The sequence below is a fragment of the Seriola lalandi genome, unplaced genomic scaffold (assembly GCF_002814215.2).
Source record: "Seriola lalandi dorsalis isolate HSWRI2012SDOR001 ecotype SW California unplaced genomic scaffold, Sedor1 jcf7180002054465, whole genome shotgun sequence".
Lineage (NCBI taxonomy): Eukaryota > Metazoa > Chordata > Actinopteri > Carangiformes > Carangidae > Seriola > Seriola lalandi.
In genome coordinates, this window is record NW_019525018.1 from 2568 (window position 1) to 25160 (window position 22593).

Sequence of the window (22593 nt, forward strand, 5' to 3'; positions counted from 1 at the left end):
CATTTTATACCATATTATACTATGATGTTTTTATGATGTTTTATACCATATTATACTATTGATGTTTTTATGACGTTTTGTGCCTTACTATCTATGACGTTTTTATGGCGTTTTATGCCTTACCATTTTTTACATTTTTATGACGTTTTATGCCTTACTATACTATGACGTTTTTATGACATTTCATGCCTTACCATACAATGACGTTTTATGACGTTTTATGCCTTAACATACTATGACGTTTTTATAACGTTTTATGCCTTATTATACTATGACGTTTTTATGACGTTTTATGCCATATTATACTATGATGTTTTTATGACGTTTTAAGCCATAGTATACTATGACGTTTTTATGATGTATTATGCCTAACTATAATATGACATTTTATGCCTTACCATTCTGTGAAGTTTTTATGACGTTTTATGCCATATTATACCATGATGTTTTTATGACGTTTGTGCCTTACTATACTATGACGTTTTAAGACATTTTATGCATACTATACTATGACTTTTTAATGAATTTTTATGCCTTACTACTCTATGACTTTTTAATGACTTTCATGCCTTACTATACTATGACTTTTTAATGACTTTTTATGCCTTACTATACTATTACATTTTGTTGACATGTTATGCCTCATCATACTATGACGTAAGGCATAAAACGTTAGTAAAAGGTCATAGTATGTTAAGCCATAAAATGTCATAAAAAAGTCATAAAATGGTAAGGCATAAAAAGTAATAGTATAGTAAGGCATAAAAAATCTCATGAAAACGTCATAGTATAGTAAGGGATAAAAAGTCATTAAAAAGTTAAAGAATGGTAAGGCATAAAACATCATAAAAACGTCATAGAATGGTAAGGCATAAAATGTCTTACTATACTATGACTTTTTAATGACTTACCATACTATGACGTTTTTATGACATTTCATGCTTTACCATACTTTGATATTTTTATTACATTTCATGCATTAACATACTATGATGTTTTAATAACATTTTATGCCTTACCATTCTATGATGTATTTATGACGTTTTATGCCATAGTATACTATGACGTTTTTATGATGTATTATGCCTTACTATACTATGACATTTTATGTCTCACTATACTATGATGTTTTGATGACATTTTATGCCTTACTATGCTATTACTTTTTTTATGCCTTACTATATTACATATATATGACATAAATGTCCCTATATCAAGAGTGATGTTCCCACGTGTCACTTATAAGAGGATATATTATTATGACATATACATTCATATATCCAGAGAATGTGTATGAGTGTACAACATATATGAAATCCTCATAGTAGAATGCAACTTTATCAAAACAACATGCTTATAAAAATTCTATATGTTTTTATATGATTTTCTTCATAATTTTTTGCATACATGTCTATCTTTTATATTTCCATACATAATATGTACATATACTGGCACGCTTTGAGATGGATATATATTTATGTAATATGTCTTTAATTTAAACAGACATACTCAAACACGTTTCTATTAGCTATTGCCAATATATGTTATTGTTCTGATTTCTAACAGGTTTCTTATGTTTTTTTTTACATATAGAGGCTGTACTTTAAATACATATATGATTTTACTTCATATGTACATATATTTCATTTATGATAATTCAACACATGTACATATATTACATTTGTGTATGGGCATTCCTGAATGTAAATCCAGATCTTATATGTTATTAAATGGTTTGGTTGGAGGGGTTGTTGTGTCCCTACCAATGTTGAGACCAAACCTACGCTCTTGATTGTCTATATGTGTGTTTGAATCAACTCTCCTTTGGCTCTTCTAATGAGATTTTCCAAAATGGCTGAGCCTTAAATTATGCACTGCTGTTTGTGCACTCAAGATTCCAGTTAAAAGAATTACAGTCTGCACATTTGTCATGAAACAAGGGGTGGTTCATCTGACCCTGCTGTCCCCTTTGAAATACCAGCACGGTACACATTATGTACAGCACACAGTGGTCAAGATCATTAGAGGGTACTTTGCATAGGGAAACAAGAAAAACAGTAAGAAATACCCTAAATGGCTTATGAATAACAGTTCAGTTCATCATTGTAGAAAATAAAAAAGGTGTCTTTGTAAGCGGCCCTTGAAGATTGTTTTCAAGTCCACTGTTGTTTTTAGGTCCATTGTATCTACAGTGTGACTGCAGAATGAATGCAGATGTTACATGAGGTATCAGTGGCTAGTAGAAAGAAGTAACCAGCTGTGTTAGGCCGGGGCTTGAGGTATGGTACAGGTGTCTCTGTGGTTGATTGACAGCATTAGAGAGCCAACAGCAGCGGGTCACTGTCCATCAAACTAGTGCCGTCCGAGACCGCCTCAGCTCCTTCTGCAGCTCCTCCCGGCTGAGCAGGTACTGGAAGCAAAGCACCATGGGAGTGGCAACACGTTAAAGATTTTTGGAGCTGGTGTTTATCACTGAGCTGAGTTATCACCTTTATTTTATTTTTTGTGGTACAGCTTTTCCAGCAGAAACACAGCAACATTTTTCAAGAGCCAACTTTGATGCAATATCGATTTATGATAAGACCTGATTGGAAATTAAGTCTTGCTTTTGAGAATACTGTCATTAGAAAAAGATTCCAATTGTATCATCAAAGGGCTCATTTACTGCTGACAATATATTTAAAAAATGCTACACAACATAAAGTATAGCACCTGATAGAGAACTGATCCCAAGTCAGCAAAACCAGCTTCAACTCCAGTAAGCAACAAAAAACATTCACAGAACACATTGTGAGTTGTCACAGCACAAAATTCAATTAGATAAAAGGTCTGAGTACCTTTTCTACTACTGTGTGTCAGTGAACCAATATGCAAAAACTAATGTCCCAAAACTGGCTCAACACAAATACAGCCATTAATAATGTCATTTATTACACCTGTGCTTTAATGCTATGACATCTCAAAATATCTTCTGTGAAAAGGGTCTACTTTTTATTATCAGTCAGTTTGATTAATATAGGCAAGTGTTACCACAGGAAGCATAAAAATTTAAATTATTTATTTTTTGAAAAAACAAATAACAAAAGGACAAATGATTTAATCTTAACAAAGCCTTAGAGTACAATTACAAAAATTACTTCAGCAAATGACAACAAGAGTAAAAGACCCAAGGCCGGCATCTGCCTGATAACAGCAAGTAATGAAGTACCAGCAAGCAGGTTTCACACCATTAGTCATAGTATTACTTTCTAATTTCCACACAGATTTGTGGTGTTTTAATGTGGTTTCTCCCTCAGATAAACTCTTGAGTTTTCCATCTAAGTGAGTAGAACGTCTGTTACAACCGATGAGGAGCATTTACTTTGTGAGTGAATCAGCTGCAGAAGTCATTAACCAGCAGCCTGTGTGTGTTGGTGCTTACTGTGAGGTTGTTGATGCTTTCAGACAGAGCTTCTATTTGCAACATGGTACCCTCTGTAATCGCCATCTGCAACACACACACACACACACACACACACACACACACACACACACACGCACACACACGCACAATGTCTCATGAACACATTACAAGTGATGATTATAGACACACATGCAGTGAAACAATGATGAGCTTTCATAACCTTTAGTGCAATAAAAAGAAAAACAACTTTTCATTCATGTGAGTAAGCAGAAGTCTACTGTACTGTACAATGCTGACTGAATGCATGAGGATTGTACCTGCAGCCACATGCGGAGCTGTGCTCAAACATGTACTTCTCATGTCAACTTTAACGGGGTTACCATGGTGATGGTCAGCACAGCAGCCGTCTATAGCCACAGATTGGTCAGCCGAAGGGGAAACTGGTGTCATAAACAGCGATGACAGCCACCATGATGGTGAGGATCATGATGATGATGATGATGATGATGGTGATGATGAAGATGAAAGCAGGTTAATGGTTGATGCAGGTTACTGAGCCATGCCAGCAGCTGTGGCTCTGAATAGCAGCAGTACATTTCTTTACATCCAAAAATGTACAAAATCTACATCTCAGTTGTCTCAAATCACCTCCTTTCTGCCTTTTGTATAAAAAGAAGGAATCATCTTTACACACATATGATTTTGTTTATTAAATGATTTGATAATTTTTTTTGACATTTACATGAGCACATGTACGCTTCCTTTCGTGGGGCAGGATTTTCATTACTATAAAAATACTATTACAGTCAAATATGAAAATAACAGTACAAAATCACCACCTCAGGCTTCAAACAATACATGCTATTTTATAATTGGCTCTGCAATTATATAAATATTAAATAAAATCCCTCCATTATAATTATGCAAATATTGCACAAGTTCATTTCAACCATGTGACAGAGCTGGATTCAAACCGAAAAATCAATAGTAAAATTATGCGAATGACTCACACACACATATAAAATCATCTAAAGGCGATGCACAAATGTTAGAACAAAGGCTTAATACTGTACAACAAGAGATGTCCATATATACTGTATGGATTACAGGAAGTGATGTCACAGGAAGAGTCCTGATGAATTAGATCATGGCACAGGTTTGAGGCTGAGGTCGGGTTAGTTAGGCATCTGACTGGAAATGAAATCAAAATGCTTCAAGTGTGCTAGATTCATCGTTTCAGTACACCCTTCATGACAAGCAGCTGTGACTGTGAAACAGTCAGGCAGGTTTATCTGGGCGTCTCTGAATCTCTTCAGGAGTAAGGCACAGGGTCGGGCTGATGTGCGGGGTTCAAAGGAGCAGGGAGGGGATGGACTGAGGTATTATGGGCCGCAAGCAAAGGAAGCAGAGCAGTAGCAGTGGCAGCTGATTGAAAGCATGACAACATAGCCGTCCATGGTGTTGACACGTTATCGCCATGTCGTTGTTAAAGCTGTTGTCATGGAGATTGGTCAGGTCTGCTGTCGTCGAGCCCCACCTGGTCCCTGGAGCGGTCGGGCTCTCTGTCCAGGATGGGACTCAGGCCTCTGAAGCCGGCGTAGGGACGCATCTGCACCCCGTTCACCACAGACTGTCCCGACTGTGGGGAGGACGACTCGATGGGACAGACGTAATCCGTGGATTCGTCCGCTCGTCTTCTCCTGAGGTGAGTCAAGTTAGAGAAGCCCAACTTCTTTGGCTGCAATGAAATTAAAGAAGGACAAAGGATTTGACTGTCACACCGAAACAATCCGAATCATTCGATTACGGAAATGTAAAAAATCAAGGTGTGCAAATGTCAAGGTATCAATATTTTGTCATGTTAGATGTGATACTGTAAAATTAAAAATGTTTCAATGGAAGAACAAAATGACTAACAATCTGAAAGGAAGAAAAAAAAGATTAAAGCTGTACTAATCAGTATTTTAAAATGTACAATAGATCAAATGATTGTGTAATAAAATGAATTGTCCTCTAACAACAACGCTGAGAAGCAGCGTATCTCCAGTCCCCACACAAACATGAGGTACTTGGTTTTGTGCCTAAATTGAAACAGCACAAGCAAACTGGCAGAGAGGAAGGTCAGACGTTAACACAGTGGCTGTCGTGAGATATGATTTGAGAAGCATGAGAGTCTGTCTTCTGTTCTGTGCTGTCGAAAAGTCCCTTCTCTGTATCCACGTTTTCTTTTCCTTCAGCACATGTGAGTTAATAAGTGATACCAGGCAGCAACACACAGCAGCTTTTATAAATGTGTCCTCTAAGCTCGCTCTTGCTGACTAAAGCCACTATGATATTATCACAAAGCACTGTGGGATATCACTTGGTAGCTGGCTGGCCCTCAGGGAGAAAATACACACACGCACATGCACACACACACACGCACGCACATGCACACACACACACACACACACACTAATAAATCTCTTTTTGTGTTTTTTAGGTCCACAGTAACATACAACCACCCGAATAAATATTTATGGAGCACCTTAAGAAATTTGAGTTTTAGGTGTCCAAGGTCATAAATGGGTCAACAGCAAGTGTGGATTGTGTTTTAGGGTGGATTATTTCTTTCTGTTTTTCCTCAGCAGAGCACAGAGACTTAGTGCTGAGGCTACGGCTGATGGCTGAGTCTTAAAGCTGTGAGGAGGAGCAGAGCAGCCCCGGGTTTACTCTGCTCCCACAGGCTTAAAAACACTGAAGGGCTCACAGCTTAAACTGAGCTGACGCATGGAGGTCTCACCACGGATTAAGGTGCTTTCTCTCGCACATGCAGGGGGGGCGACAGGTTAGCTGTGTGTGTGTTTTCCTACTGCAGCCTTGCGCTGCTTCCTCTTCTACTCCGAGCCGTGTAAAGATACCCGTGTTTATATTTGCTTACCTTAACTTTGGCCGTGATGCTGAGTGGGGTGTAACCCACCGCCTCAGTGTACTCCCTCTTCTCCTGCTGTGCCTGTTCTCCCACCAGACTGTTGAAGTTGGTGGTTAGGTGGCGTCTCAGCAGTGTTTTCTGAGGAGGGATGTTCAGGAGCATCGCCATCGTGTCGGAGTTAAACCGAGGCTCCAGCATCTGTGGGGGAAGAGATGAGTGTAAGTTTCTTTCTTTAAAATGTCTGGTGTTCTTCTGGTGTTATTAAAGTGTATGTACTCACTATCAGCCCTCCATGCACGCCGCTGCCCCTCAGGTTTGGTGCGTACTCCGCCAGGTCCACTGATCTCAGCCACTCCATAACTCGGTGGTTGGACCACTGGACCACCTCGTTGGGAGTGAACTGGTTCTGAAACACACACACAGAAACACACACATGCATGGATGACTGTACGGGCACACAGAGAGATTCACACACACCCACAAATGGTCATTAAAAGAAGAAGACAAAGGAGATTCAACAGTGGTTTAAAAGGTAAGAAATCGATGTGTTGGAAAAGAGCGCACACATACATGCACAAGGAGGAATTACCATACGACAGAAATGAGACAAGAAAATTTGAAATTTGCACTTTACATCTCAAATTTTAACCATTTTTCAAACCACGGCCACAGTCAGACAATTTGATTTTATTCTCTTTTCTTTGACAGAATTGTTTGCAGACAGATTAGACACCATGTGCTAGGTTCAAAAGTCTTATCACAGATGTAAAAATATAAACAGGATTTAAAAAGAGTAAAATACGCTTAAACTGATGAAACGTTGCAGCACAGATACAGCACGTAAATACATTTTATATAATCAACAACAGCCCTGACTTAAGAGAACTGAAAGTTGACTCTGGCGAAAGTAAGACTAGTTCCTGATGATCTGAGGGTCTGAAGAAACTAAAACTTGCAACATGGAAGAGAAACCCACATGCTCACAAGTTGGATGCAATCTTTTTATTCTAAATTGTAGAGATCAACGTTCTGGCACCTGTCAAGGAAAACACTTTAAAACACTTAACCCTGCGAGATGTGCAAAAACATGGATCTCTAAAATAAAATTAAAAATAAAATAAAAAACACTGGAAGTTTCAGTTTAAACAATAATGGTCACACTCACACACGACTTATTTACCTCATTGCTGGGCCTGCGTTTGAGGCAGTTAGGGTTAAACTTGTTGACATGGAGGACATGAATGGCGCACTTGATGCTGAGGTGATGGAGCTGACTCGTCACTTTTAGGAATAACAAGTCATTCTGAAATGGAGAGGAGAAAGAGAAGTGAGTGTCAAAACAAGAAGGGAAAGACAATGTGAGCGACTTGTCTTCCATCAAGGCTTAACTTTACAGCAGCTGTTTGCCCTTCACATCGTTCGTTACAAACTCACCACAGTGAGGTACTGCAGCATCTGTCCGTCCACTCTTCCTTCATTAAACTGATCTTTGTACTGAGGGAGTCCGATGTCATCGAGCCAACCTGCAACATGAAATATCTCAGTTTGCGTTCAGGATAAAGTTTTGCCACCGAGTGTTTGCGTGTCTTTTTATTTCAGCACATACGAGTGACCCAGACGTAATCGAGCTCTGCGGACTTCTCCGGCTGCTTGCTGCTCAGCGTCTTGATGGCTAACTGGAGCTTCTTCCTGTGGAGCGGATTCTTCATTGCCATCTCCTGTGCAGATATAGAGAAATGACTGATTTCATCCCAGACTGTCAAGAAACCTTCACGATGCATTATACAGTTATCTGTAATTAAAACAACTCTGATGAGAGAGGTTGGGTAGGCTAGGCGACAGTGTTGAAGGCGAAACTAAAGAGGAAGTTGAGAAGCAGAGATAGGCGTTACTAAATGCCAAACAGACTGACACACAACAACACCGATCGGACAGGTAGAACTGAAAACTCTGTGACAGGCTGGACGCAGGATTATTTTGTCAGGTATGTCAAAATGAGCCACACAGATGTCTCAGACACATCACGCAGAGTAGTGATGTGCTGTATGTGCGTACCTTCTCCAGGTCTTGCGGGGTGGCCGACAGTAGAGTCTGACCGCTGGTGACCCATTGGCGAGCGAGGACGCTGTACTGACTGAGTCCAATGTCCTCGATCCAGTCACACACCTGCTCCGAGCTCCACTTGGAAAAAGGCATCTTCAGGTCTCTATGGAGAAACGTGTTTTAAATAAAGACTCCTGCACCTAGAACCACATATAGCTCCAAGTAGGAGCTAAACATTGACCTTCAGTCTAGTGTCTTTTCACTTTATTTACACACGTGTACATGTAGGAAAGTGTATGTCGGTATATAAGTTGTGCATGTGTACCGTGTGTTCCCTGGACGAGCCAGTCGTGGCCCAGCTGTGGCTCTGAAGCCTCCCCTCTTGAACTCTCCCAGCTCTGGGTCGTGAACCTGGACAGGACTACCTGACTGGCTGCGGCGGATCCTGGGGACAACAGAAATACTAATGAGTGTGTGAAGGCAAAATGGAAAGAAGGACAAATACTGTGACAGTGAATGAAAGTCACAGTCATGAAGATATAGGAAAATTGCCCTACAGTGTGTCTGTATATGTATCTTCAAAACTTACTTCCCCCAGAGTTTCTTAATGCCTCTGTGAGTCTTCCTGTTCTCTGGTGAGACAGGTGACTGTTGTCCAGAGTCCACTCCAGAGGACAGGGGGGACTGGTCTGAAAGGACGCTCTCCTCCAGCTTCTCTGGAGGCCCTGCCAGAGAAAAACACAACAGGAATGTTGAAATCCAGAAGGAAATTTGTGTTTTTTTTGGCTCGATACAGACCAAACACATGAAGCTCTCCTGCTCAAGGTTCAAGCACCCTTTTGGGGGATTGTCCTACTTGTAAAACAAAAACAAAAAACACAACTGTGGCATTGATCTTTCATGGTTTTTTTTAATTTAATGGACAATTTTGGTGTATACGACCACTTAAAAGGGAAGTAGGTCAACTGACAAATCTCCCAAAATCTGTTTGGTTCTTTCTCAAAATGATGTACAAAGACATCAAAATCAGGTCCCACATTTTACACTTTACACCAGTGTTTTATTTGAAGTGTTGATCCATACGAAGATATATTTGTGGTTTTAAGAACCAAAAACCATCTCAGTGTAGTTTTACATCTCCTCTCTCAGGCTTCTCTCTGGAGCTTTAGCAACAACAGGTCGGTGAGCCAATGAGAAGAGAGGAAGCTCTGAGCCATTTTTCTTATTGGCTGACTGTTTTCTGAGCAGATTTCAGGTAAAACACTCAGAGAAACCAAATCCTGCAAGGCTGAACGGTGGGTCCAGGTGGGCGGGGCTTGGGGCATGGCTGAGAGCGGTGACTGCTTTGTTGTGACATCACAAAGTTACAGAAGTCCTGATGGCTGGTTTTAAGGCTCAGTTTCTGAATAAGACATGGAAATGTCACTTTATACAATATGGGACCTTTAAAGTATTCACTCTATTAAATATTAGAGACACAAGTAACCTATCGAACACTCTGGGTACGTTGAACCAGTCACCACTCATCTCAACGGGGTGGTACAGAGTACTACACACTGGGGTTGAGATACAATACCCACCAACATCATAGAGGTCATGTTTTCCAGGAGATCCTGAGGCAGAGGACGTTAGTGAAGTAAGAAGAAAGCAAACAGAAAGAAATCAGAAGCCAGCGTTAGTCAAACCCCCTTTATCTCCAAAATAAATACATGTATACATGTTAAATATGTAAAGCAGCAACATGCAAATCTAAAAGCCTCAGGCAGACCCCAAACTGGGCCAGAAACTCAGACAAGATTATATCTGCTTGTTTACATGAGAGCGATATTTACTCTACAGATACTGGGAGGTGTGGGTGGCTCTTTGTTAAGCCTTGAAGCTTTCACGAGAGGTCACCTGAGCTGAAAGGACGACCTAAAGAGCAATGAGAGCGTCCCACAGTCAGGGGGTACTGGGTTTGATTTGTGAAGCATCCTTGGAGTGAGACTCCAGCATTTCCCTCCTGGAGGAGTTTAACAAAGGTGTTGCTAACTCAGGCAATGGAAGCGTTAATTCTGTTGCCACCTCATTACAGACAGTTTTATTTTTCTCCTGTTTACTTTGAGCACTTGCTTGACTTGCTTCTTCCCAGCGACATCCTGCTTCAGACCGTCAGTGAGAGCGAGCTGGGTGAGCCAGTGAGAGCAAAGGAGGGGTGGTGGGGTGGGGGGGGGTGTCAGGTTGCATCCTTGTTTATTTACTGTGGGATGTCTACGCTAGTTGAACTGCACACATCCTTAAGCTTGCACTCCTCGCCCTCTCACAGCTCTCTGATTACCCTCCTGCTTTAAGCTCTTGGCTCTGCGTTGGCAGATACATTGGTGGCTGTGTGCTTATATGCCTATTAGCTTTAAGAGTGTGTGTGTGTGTGTGTCTGTGTTACTTTCAGTGAATGCTGATGTGAGAGAGCCGAGCATTATCTTCGACAGCTCTCTGAGTCATGAAGGAGTCCTAATAATCCTGGCTTTACAGGTCCCTGATCCTCGGTGAAAACACTTTACTCACCCTGACTGCTCACCTCTGACGTTTGACCGTGACTGGTGACAATCTGCTTTTTGTTCGGGAGATAACTGATGTGATGAATTTTGCTTGTCAGAGGAAGTTTCTATGACTTCAAAGTCAGAGCAACAACATTAGCCTATTGAGTGGAGTGTGTTTTGCAGTGTTGACATTTGAATTTCTGATTTTTGAACATACAGTACCTAAAGCCGGAGCACTGGCGCTCCTGCAGCGAACTGCAGCCAGAACACAAACAGAGAAAAGAGCAATCCGACAGCAGAGGCAGACGGGGAGGGGGGAGGAGAAGAGGAGGCAGGGCACAGAGAAGGAAGCAGACGGAGCAAAGTTAGTTGACAGAGAGTTATTCAGCCTGTTAGTTGTTTCTACATTAAAGGATCTATTTTTCATAATTACAAAACCAACATTTAAAGGAATTCTTAAACTCGTATCCTTTTCTTGCCAAGAGGTAGATGAGAAGCCTGTTACCACTCTGTTGTCTGTGTGGCAGGTAAAAACTCCAGAGGGTCACGGCTCCTGGCCGCGAAAACCCAGCACATAAATATCTCCAAAACCACAACTTGGTTGGTTTTCACACTTACAAGATATAATGTAATAATTATTGAGCGTTACAGGTAGGAGGATTTTTTTTAACCTTTGGACAGAGCCAGCTCTCAGCAGCCTCACTCTGCAGGTATCTCTGTTTCTGGAGATGCAAGATCCAGATCTGCCACTACAACACTCAATTTTATTATTATTAATATTATTATTATTATCATTATTATTGATAACACCATTATTTTCACTATAACAATCAACAATCAACAGTATATACAGCTGTTCCTCGTCTGTCTCGCTCTCTTTTCCTAACCACTGTCACCACGTGCTGCTCATTGTGGGAACTGTTGGGTTTCTCTATATAATATTATAAAGGTCTTGACTTACCCTGTAAAGTGCTTTGAGATAATATATATTGTGATTTAGTGCTATACAAATAAAATTGAATTGGATTGAGTAGCTTCATATTTACTGTAAAGGCGTGAGAGTGATATAGAGACCGTCATCGAACTCTCTGCAAGAAAGTGAATAAACATATTTCCTCAGAATGTAAGTCTCAGTCTGATCAATATCCCTCTGGATAATCCACAAACCTCTCTGCCAGCCCCTTTCATTAGAAACCAAAAAAGAAATACTGAAAGTGATGATGAGTGATGTAGAAACTCACTCAGTCTGTAGCCCTGGTCGTTGCTGTGAACAGGAGAGAGCTGGACGGGAGATAAATACTCTCCGTCTCCATTCAGCTCAACCCTCAGCTCACTCTTCTTACTCAGTTTCCCCGGCAGAGTCTGGTACTTGCTCAGCTCCATTTGAGGATTCTGCAGAATGAAAAACGCAAAACAGTAAGTCAGTTTTGTTTTGTTTTGGGGGGGATAGTGTAGAATCAGATTTCAAATGAACTACCATCATGTATGATGAAGGTATGGTGCTGGAATGAATTCTGCTCCTGATGTGTATATTATAGTATATCATATTTCCTCTCCACCTCTAGTCAGCCCCATCTAAATATCTTTCATAAGATAACAGCAGGGTCATGTTTGATTTGCTCCTTTGCTCCGTTGCATAACAGTGTTTTTCCTTTGGACTCAGGCATCAAAGTCATCCGTGGCTCTGAAGGAATCACAGGAGAAAGGCCAGCAGAAAGAAACAGCTGGGAGGCAGCCATGATGCCGAGCACTACTGACAGCCACTTCAGGTGGGTCTTGGCCCTTCCATGCGTGTGTGTGTATATACATGGTATGACTATTTGCTTTGCCTGCATGTGGGAGCACAGAGGTATCTGTGTGAATTATGAGCAGGCAGTAAAGCGCAGTGATCACACAGGAGAAACTCAGCTGTGGACTGGGAACAAGAGGTCAAAGGGCACCGAGAGCATTACATAATATTTCTGTGCAACTCAACACAAAGTCTCAAGAAGAACTTACAACATATACTGTATATTTTTTATTACCTAGCAGCAGAGGTACGGTGTCTTTCTCTAGCACACATTTGTTTCTTGTAAATTAAAATAAATCATTTGTAGGCTGCACACAGTTTGTCACAGGTGTTAAATGTACAACCTACACAGTATCAGATGGTACCTCTCTGTGGCTTCATTTCAGATATATTCAGCTTCAAGTGCAATGCAACCAAATATCAGGTGAATAATCTCATAGTTTAAAATGATGGGAGCATGAAAAAAAAAAACACAAGCAAGCACCTCAAAACCTTATATATATATATATATATATATATGTATATATATATGGTATTATGAATTTACTGCAGACTGAACTCAAATCAAGTGATTAAAAGAAAAGCGATGTATATGTGTCCAGTGCATGTGTTTGTTTGTGAAGCAGCAGGTTAGGATGTGTGAAGTCATGCAGCAGATCGGTACCTCTGCCCCCACATCTGATTCACTTTCAGCTGGCTGGATCTCTACGGCCTATAGCCAACACAGACATAGGAAAGAACACACACACACACACACATACACAACACACACACATAGATACAACCCACAAACCCAGAGTTAGCAGGTTAGCGATCACACAATCGGATTAAAAGACCAATAATGCTAGGTTTGAAAGAATGAGAGTTAGTGTACGTTTTGATCGGTTATTTAAAAAGCAGAAGCAGGTTGGAGGAGATCATTTGATTATATATATATATTTATATAGATTACTGTATAATGAAAGCCAATCAGTAGCAGGAAACAACAGAATAAAATACATTAACAAACCTTTTGTAAAAATCCACTCTGTAACTCTTCAAGACTGCTGGACAGCAACCTGCGCTGATGCCTGGAGAGAATCAAGAGACACGCAATCACATCATTCCTGCTTATATATATTCATATATATACACATTACATTATATATATTACATATACAGCTGGTTAAAGGTGAAAGCGACATTTCATTTTTTGAACAAAGTAGGACGCAACAACGTTCAACACAAGTCAGTCACACAAACACAGACGGCTTCTTCCTCACCACGATCCGTTTAAGAAGCTTGTTTCTCCGGACGACACCAACGACGTGTCCATGGAGTTCTGGATACTACAACAAATGAAAGGAAGTGAGGAGTGGAAGTCGTGAGAGGTGTGTGTGTGTGTGTGTGTGTGTGTGTGTGTGTGTGTGTGTGTGTTTGTGTGAATGTGTGTGTGTGTGTATGTGTGGTATGTGTTTTTACCTTATGTCCAATTCTCTCTGGTAAGGGGATGAAGATAACATAAGTGGAGAAGATCCTCTTGACGACATCTATGCAGAGACAAAGCACAGTTTTGTCTTGTTTTTAGTTTTTGTAAACACCTTAAAAAATGGTGGTTGTGAAAAAAAGGAAATTCGTTTGTAATCTTACCTCTGACCTCAGGATATCTGAGTGTGCTTTGTGTGTGATGGCTCTGAGTTTTAAACTGCCAGTCAGCTCCTCTTCACTGCTCCCTGATGGGTAAAAATACAGCAGCATAATATTATTACAATTAAAAGGAAGGAGAGGAGAGATGGTACCTTGTCCAGTGTTTTCCTATGTTGTAATTAAACCAAAACTCATGTTTCAGGCAAAAAAGGATGCGATTCATACCCTGAGTGAGAGCCATGACTTCCCTCATCTTTCTGTATTGGCCAAGCAGAACGGTCAACTCCTCTATACGACGATCCTGTTTATCAGCAAGACACAAATATTTATAAGTCAAGTAAAAAGACGGAGCCTTTTATCTCTATCAAAGCTCTACATATGGTTTTTATTTCTAATTTTAAAGGTCCCATATTATATAAAATGATATTTCCATGTCTTCTTTGATCATACATCAGTTCTAAGCCTCAGTCCACAGAGAAATGCACACAGCCTGAATTCAGACACTGAGCCTTAAAACGAGCTGCCAGGACTTCTGTAACTTTGTGATGTCATAACAAAGTCCAAGCCCCGCCCACCTGGAGCCACCCTTGCAGAATCTGGTTTCTCTGAGTGTTTACCTGAAATCTGTTATATTTTTATTCAATCACTCAGACACAGTGACCACAGGAGATGTAAAACTACACTGAGATGGTTTTTGGTTCTTAAAACCACAAATATATCTTCTTATGGATCAACACTGGTAAAGTGTAAAAAAACAGGATCTTTAATTACAGAAGTAGTGGGATATTAAACAGGTTTAATTTACCTTTTCATCATTTGAAGCCAACAGAGACTCCATCCCCACCTTCAGCCTCTGGTATTCCTGGTCTAGCAAACAAAAACAAGGCATTAAATGTTAGTTTGGACTCACGGTAACCTGACGTCTAGTTAATTTAGGGCGTCTGATAGGTGCCTGATGTGATGTTGGCAATGGACATGACAGCCTGGCTAATATGAATAAACAAGCAAAACAAATACACACTGACAGCGCGACTGCTCATGTAGCATCACCTGGGACAAACACTGCAGCTTTTTATGATGATACATCAGGTGCTGTGTGTAGCAGTGGTGCTAATGCCAAAACAAGATTTCTCTTCTGAATTCCTAAAATTTAGGAATAGAGACATGAGGCCTTTGTTGGTAACAATATAGACACACACACAAGCAAACCTGCGGTAGTTCAATGTCCTTTCAAATACAGAAACATGTTTAAAAGGGGAACTCCACCAATTCTACATGTAGTATTGACTCTGTTTAATGTCTTCTCTGTTGCTTTGGAGGAGGAGCCCTGACGATGTTGTAGAGATAATATCAGATATTATCACACTGAGCTCTGCTGCATCTATTTTGACCACTCTCTTTTTATTTTGGCTAAATGAACTTCAGATGGAAGTACCACGCTAAATTGCTGGAGTTCCCCTTTGAATGATCTGACCAGGCAAACCAGCAGAGCTAGATCGAGATGTCACTGACGTACAGAGGTTTAAACATGCTTATAAAGTGGCCACTGAGAGTCCTAAATTCTGATTGGTTGGGAGGAGTGGATAAATAGATAGTATGACAGGAATCCTCTGAGCCAGGTGATTATTAATGTGTGAGTATTTAACTAACAGAAAATAAAAAGCAGTGGAGCAGGTCAGAGAGAGAGAAGGAAAGACGTGTCTGTGTGTGTGGAAGAAGTTTTAAGTCCTATGTTCTCTGGTTCAGTCTTGTGAACCTCTTCCTACTTGGCCAGATGTTCCACAGGGACTTTCTTTTATGATTTATTTAAAGCAGGGCTGAATAATGAATTGCAATATTATCGCAATACGGCCAAATGCAATATCCAAATCGCGGCTGTAATTTTTTTGGACAAAGGTAAAATGCAAATGTTTTTTGTTTTTTTTTGCATATCGTGCAGCCCTACAATAAAGCAAGATACTTGACATATGGCATTTTATAAGCAGGATAATACCCTCCAAGTTTGCACTGTGCATTCCATGCTGAACGCACTCTCAGAGAAGCCATTTGGAAACCATGCCAGCCAGCAGATTTGAAAGGATATAGAGTCTAAATGCACTTTGGTTGGAACGTTTACTACGACTGACACAAACCGAAGCTCGGCTGTGGTCCGATCTGAAACCAAACACTCTGCCACCAGACACCTGATCGAGTGATTACTTAGCTAAAAACAATTCAGATTCAAGTTTTGATTTGTTAATATTTGAGAGCGAGAATCACTTCACAACACTGAAATTACACGTCGTGACAAGAACGCAAAAGTCAAGCTGTCAGGTGGCTGCACAGTCAGACCAGTTTGGTTGGAAATCAGACCCATCACAACAGCACGCCATGCCTTACATTTGTTTATCAGCTGCTTGATATACACCTCCTCTACAGCAGAGGGCAGCAGAGAGGCGGGAACAAGTCAAGTGTGCAGCAGAGGAGAGAGGGACACGTTGAGAAGATGTTACAGTTATCAGAGTTGACAGACATTCATATCGCTGGCTCTCACGCACGCACGCACACACACACGCACACACACACACACACACACACACACATCCTCACTGACAGATGTGGATCTGACGTGATTGGCCAGACTGTCAGTTGTGTGTACCTCTCTCTGCGTTGTCATTGGCCGTGCCGTCTCTGGCCAGCAGCTGGGTCTGCAGGCACTCGATCTCTGCGTCTTTGGAGGCCAGGAGCTGCTGCAGCTCTGAGATTTCAGCCTGTGGAGGAGGACAGAGTACAAGTCTATAAACTGCGTCGGTCTTCCAGGTCACTGGATAGTTAGGAGTTTAAGGCAACTGGGCTGAGTGTGTCGTCTTGGAAACAAGAGTATTTTATCAGACGCATTAATAGATGGGACAGTATCAGAATTCAAATCCGTAAGTGAAAACCACCAGAGTCGCATGGGATGAGATATAAATTGTTGTTAAATTACAGGCTTTATGAGATTAGACAGCTTCGTGAGCCGTCGATGATGCAGGTGCATCTCTCGAAAGCTCAGACTAGGAAAACCAACCAGGCCGTGAACAAGTCTACTACAACTCAAAGCAGGGCCAGGTCCTAAAGTCATTGACAAGAATACACAGAGACGACCTTTCAGAAACTACAGTTGTAAATTGTATAAAAATCTACCAGTCACAGAGCTCTACCTCCAGGATTTCTGTTGCATTTCAAGCATGTCTTTGTTCGAGTCCTCACCCTGTTTTTTAAGTACCACCTTCACGAGGCACTGGATTAGTGCAGAGATTAAGTCTGCCATTAATTGGGTTTTCTCCATAGCTACATAAACTACATCAGCACTCAAGGACCAACCTGCAGTGGATCTGGACAAGGGTCAGTAAAACAAAAAGACAATCTGAACGATACAACAACCACACCTGATGTACGATGCTGTTCGGCATCAGTTCACATCTCTGTTAAGGTGGTGTTGACGACTCTAAGGGCTTGGTGACACTCGTGTCAGAGAAAGTGTTTGTCCACCTCTCATCAGTCCTACTAAAGCCCACGACTGATGAATTAAAGAGTGAATTATAGTTTTGGCTCCAGCTGTCCCTCTGTATCAGGGAGCACCCTGGTATCTCCCAGCCACAACGCCTCTAGTTCAACTCCGGCTGGACACCTTTGTTGCTTGCACCCCTCTCGCTCTCACCTGGTTTTCTGTCTTCCTCTTCACAGTAAAAGCGAATATAAGAAATTTATAAGTTCACTCATATGAGCATCATTTGGAGCAAAGCTATTGAAGAACGACAGTTACAAGCAACAGGTGCAAGAAAACAGCTGCTTCACAATAAAAGCCTAGGAGCCAACAATAGAAGCACGATAAAGTGGGAATGCCACAGAAGAATTCAAAGAGATTATATGATTATGTGATTGTCATCAGCTAAAAATCATGTCTGTTCTTGAACTAAATAGTTTCGAACAGCTTTATATGTTGAAGGGAACTAATTCTACAGAGCCTATGAAATGTTTGGTTTCTTTACACTTTCAAAAGCATCTCTCAGTAGATAAGACTCACTGTCCGTCTGTGACGTCAACATGGGGGTTTCTCTAAAGCAGCTTGAGTCAGGGTCTATCATTACTTCATCTGGGTTATATCCTTAGTAAACAAGGGGACATAAACTCAGCATAACCACACAAGTGATGCGTACACATCACAGGCGTACAGGTTTATATTATCCATGCAGACTCACAGGAAGGGAGAGAGACAGCCAGAGGCAGACGGATGGATTTTCTTCTGCTTCTGCACATTGATGCTTCACCCGTGTCAGAATCTGGACGTTTTTATATCAAATTTTACTCTTGAACTGTCTCCCGTTCCTTCCTACTTGAACATTTGTGATTGTGACAAATGTTCAGCCATCACAAGACCAACAAACAGCAAAGCAAGGAGGATCAGGAGGAGGAAGAAAGAAGAGCTGCGAGTCCAAAATAAGAAATTTAAGAAGAAGAAGAAGAAGAAGAAGAAGAAGTGGAGAAGTGCAAATGGAGAACACTGGTATGGGGGAGAGGTAGAAAAGCAAGAGGACAGAAGGAGGCAGAGTGTTAGGAAAGGACTAATCAGAGGAAAGGAACAAACACAGAGAAGCGACGAGCAAGAAGAGCAGGAGGCAGAAGAGGAGGAGGAAGAGAAGGAGGAAGAGAAGGCACCTGTGCGCTGCGCCAGCGCTCCTCCCAATGCTGCTTCTCCAGCTGTGTGTGCTCCACAGTCAGCTTGAGGCTGGACAGCTGGGTCATGAGCGACTGGTAACACACATGGAGAGAGTAAGAGATAGAGAGCTAGAGAGAGGAGAGAGAGATAGAGAGAGAGAGAGAGAGAGAGAGAGAGAGAGAGAGAGAGAGAGGAGAGAGAGAGAGAGAGAGAGAGACAGGAAGAGAGTAATGACAGGGTTGATTTAGAGATGTGGAGAAAAGAAGAGCGGAAAAAAAGTGAAGAGAGCAAGCCGCAGAGAGAGGTTAATAGAGAAGAAGAGAGGATACAGAGAGTGAAGGAGGGAGAGGAGGAGGAGACGAGGAAGGAAGCACTGTAAGCACAGAGAAAGCAACAACAGTTTAACCTCCTTCAAATGAACCAGTGACAAACAATGTGTTAGGAGAGAGAAATTAACCACTTAAACCCTGCTGGTCCTTTCTTATAAAGTCATGTTACGAACTCAGAAACAATTATTTTAATTTCTTAATTTTAGTTTTCAAAAAATGAATTTTTTAGTTTTAAAAAATGTCCATAAAATGATGAAACACCGAGCACTTTATTAGGAACACCTGTACACCTGCAATCATGTGGCTGCAGCCCGATGCGTAAAATCACGCAGATACAGGTCAGGAGAGCGAGGAGAACGGCCGGACTGGTTGGAGCTGACAGAGAGGCTACGGTAACTCAGACAGCCGCTCTTTACAACTGCTGTGAGCCTATCAGAGCCTGCCTCGTGTCAACAGTCCAGGCTGGTGCTGCTGCTGGTGTGAATCCATGACACGAAGAGCTGTTTTAGAGCCAATATTGATACGGTGTTCCTGATAAAGTGCTCAGTGAGTGCGCAAAAAAAAACAGTGTCTTTGGTTTTTAATGTTTAATTCAGTGGAAGCAGAACGTGTCTTATAAAGTGATTGAACTATAGATAAAGAAAACCTGTGTAGAAAAGTTTTTATTAATCTTCCCTTTAATCTTTAAAGGGCGATCAGAAGCGAGATCAGAAGAGCGGTGTTGTAAGTAGTTAAAGGTGAGGGAAGTTCGTCGTCTCCACGAGACATTGTTACAGAAAATAATTTTGCAGTTTGTCTTTGTATCGTGACGTACTTGTACCTCATTTCCTCACTAGTAAATTTATACTCACTGCTTACTAATCCTCTAAACTAAATATGAATATGAGGTTGTTTCGCTACATGGTCTGATCTCTGCTTTTGCACAGCTGCTCTGCATTCACAATGACACATTCAACAGTGTTTCTCATGCACATGCGTTTATGTAAATATGTTAGAAAACCAAGTTACACGTACAGTATGTTCAAGAATTTAGCTTTTTCCAGGAGGAGTCTGTCTTAGAAAATCAGGTTTCTCTAATCCACTATCCTGGATACAGAAAGCGGGTTTGTAGTGTACATGACACTTTAGAAATGAGGTCGCTGCAGAAATCTGAGTGTAACCCTGTTATTTAAAGTCTGAAAAGTCTGATAAGAAGAGCTGCACTACTTTCACCTCTGTGCGGTAAATATGAAGCTGTTTAGCTTAGCTTAGCTTAGTTTAGCTTAGCATAAACACTGGAAACGGTGCAGAAACGATCTCGATATCAAGATTATCCCTTAATTTTATGTGCTTAAAAAATAATTGTTTACAGATTTTATGGTTCCTCTAACTATTAGAAACTTTAGTGTAACAATACTAAACTCAACCAAATGAACAGGTGCATTTATTTTCACACCAATAATTTGGATTACCTACAATTCGATTTCCCTGTATCCACGAACACTTGTGTCTTTTCTTATTTGCCACTGTCTGATTTGATTTATTTATCTACTTATTAATTTTCTTGCATCTTGTCCTTCATGAGCCGTTCTGTACCGTGTTTGAAATGATAAAAACTTTAATTATAAAAAGTTATTATTGTCCAACATATTATCAGATTTATTTTAAACGTGTACAGTTACTACATCATCCTGTTCTTCTCAGATCTACTATATATATGTTGTAGTAATGACTGTACATCCATTTGTAAACTCTGGTAAAGTTTTGATATAATGGGATCACATAAACCCTGCAGCCATGTTTATTTCCTTTTTTCATCTCCGCCTATTATTGCACATTATCATTACTGTCACTTTTATATCCAGTCACTGGCAGAGATACAGATGTTTGGATCATGTGTTACATGTACCTTGGTTGCTCTTAGTTTTCTTTCATATTGGCTCTTCTCTCCTTCCAACTCCTCCACTTTGCTTTTCAGCTGCTTCACTTCTTGTAACAAATCCTGTGGAAAAACCAAAACACAGCACCTTTTTACTGCATAAATCTTTTTTTTCAAAGCCAAATTTGTCTATTACTCAACTGTAAACATTCAAAAATTTGGACGGGAGGGTATTCAAACATCAGGTTCACATTCAGTGCAGTTAAAGGTCTCCAGGGCTGAACAGTCCGGTGATTAATAAAGGAAACTTGATCCTCCTGAAACAGACACCACAGCGTGCAGTTATCAGCAGCCAGGAAAAGGATGAACCCAGAGCAGAACTGAAAGCCATCCAGGCTGCACATCTGGCAGCCACAAAGTTACCACTGTCCAAGCAAACCCTGTACAGTCGCACGTACTGTTGTACAAACCGTTACATGACCCATCCACCTGGTCAGTGCAGGAGGAAACGGACAGAGGTAAACTTTTGTTAGTAGAGGGAGGAACCACTGTCATGCAAGCAGACTACAGCAAATCAAATAAAAACATTATACCTGATCCAAAACCCAAGTTGAAAGGATTTGTAAGGACAATGTCCAGATCAGGGCTGAAACACACGTTTTCCAAATGCTTCAAATATTTGAGGAGTCAAGCAGAAAAAGATGCAAGTTTCATCCACCTGCAAACATTTCACAGCAGCCTGAGCTACATGTAGCTTTCGAAGGTTAATTCTACTTAATCGATATTGTCGCATTTCAGCTTCAACAACCTCAATAACTCCTCAAATGTATGGAAACATTTGGAAAAGCAATCAATAGTCTCCATATCTGCAAGAACCGGAGTACAGCGTGACCCCAGCATCCTACGAAGAACACACAGACACTCTGCAGACACTTCACGAGAGGATGTTAGTTTGATTCTGTGGAAATTTCCAAATACCGGGTGGTGTGTGGTCTGGTTAAAAAGGGAGGAGAGAAGAAGAGAAGAAATGATGGGGAAGGAAGGGAAGATGAGTTCATCCATCAAGTCTCCCTACGTGTACAGTCTGTCCTCCATTGTGCATCCAGGCGTCAGAGCCAGACAGGCTAAGGCCTGAGCCGGCTAACTCGAGCTGAGGGCGGTGGCCCTGGGCTTGGCTGCCTGTGGGCTCCCCCTGCTGGGCCTCCCTCTCCTCCAGGGCCCGTTTCTCCTGGATGCGAGTGCTGATCTCTGCCTGAAACCTGCACATCTGCTCCTGGAGCTCACTGATGAGATTTACCACACACTGGGAGGGATGGAGCGATGGAGGGCGAATGAAAGGTAATGGAGGAGGTGAAATGTGAGATGAGGAGAAGAAAACAGGAATAAATGAAAAGTCAGAGGAGAGGAGAGGAGAGGAGAGGAGAATGAGACATTAAC

At 41.2% G+C, this 22593-nt stretch overlaps 1 protein-coding gene across 7 annotated transcripts in view; it reads right to left on the minus strand.

Annotated features, from left to right (window-relative positions):
* Nucleotides 1–2285: 2285 nt before the first annotated feature.
* Nucleotides 2286–22593, minus strand: part of ppfibp2b (PPFIA binding protein 2b) — a 69258-nt gene continuing 48950 nt past the window's right edge. For 4 of the 7 annotated variants that reach the window (XM_023411402.2, XM_087175384.1, XM_087175383.1 and 1 more), the window contains 22 exons: nucleotides 22232–22459; nucleotides 21187–21279; nucleotides 16930–17041; nucleotides 15097–15158; nucleotides 14517–14592; nucleotides 14295–14377; nucleotides 14127–14194; nucleotides 13928–13993; nucleotides 13675–13735; nucleotides 13330–13377; nucleotides 12118–12268; nucleotides 11099–11131; nucleotides 9938–9970; nucleotides 8947–9082; nucleotides 8683–8802; nucleotides 8370–8520; nucleotides 7921–8032; nucleotides 7749–7837; nucleotides 7495–7617; nucleotides 6595–6720; nucleotides 6324–6512; nucleotides 4089–5141 (listed from right to left, as the gene is read on the minus strand). In XM_023411402.2, coding sequence (XP_023267170.1) covers nucleotides 4902–5141; nucleotides 6324–6512; nucleotides 6595–6720; nucleotides 7495–7617; nucleotides 7749–7837; nucleotides 7921–8032; nucleotides 8370–8520; nucleotides 8683–8802; nucleotides 8947–9082; nucleotides 9938–9970; nucleotides 11099–11131; nucleotides 12118–12268; nucleotides 13330–13377; nucleotides 13675–13735; nucleotides 13928–13993; nucleotides 14127–14194; nucleotides 14295–14377; nucleotides 14517–14592; nucleotides 15097–15158; nucleotides 16930–17041; nucleotides 21187–21279; nucleotides 22232–22459 — 2400 coding nt within the window. In that variant the 3' untranslated portion in view covers nucleotides 4089–4901. Of the gene's footprint in view, nucleotides 2411–3421; nucleotides 3488–4088; nucleotides 5142–6323; nucleotides 6513–6594; nucleotides 6721–7494; nucleotides 7618–7748; nucleotides 7838–7920; nucleotides 8033–8369; nucleotides 8521–8682; nucleotides 8803–8946; nucleotides 9083–9937; nucleotides 9971–11098; nucleotides 11132–12117; nucleotides 12269–13329; nucleotides 13378–13674; nucleotides 13736–13927; nucleotides 13994–14126; nucleotides 14195–14294; nucleotides 14378–14516; nucleotides 14593–15096; nucleotides 15159–16929; nucleotides 17042–21186; nucleotides 21280–22231; nucleotides 22460–22593 lie in introns of those variants that run through there. The other 3 variants (XM_087175386.1, XM_087175382.1, XM_023411409.2) reach the window with 3 other exon arrangements.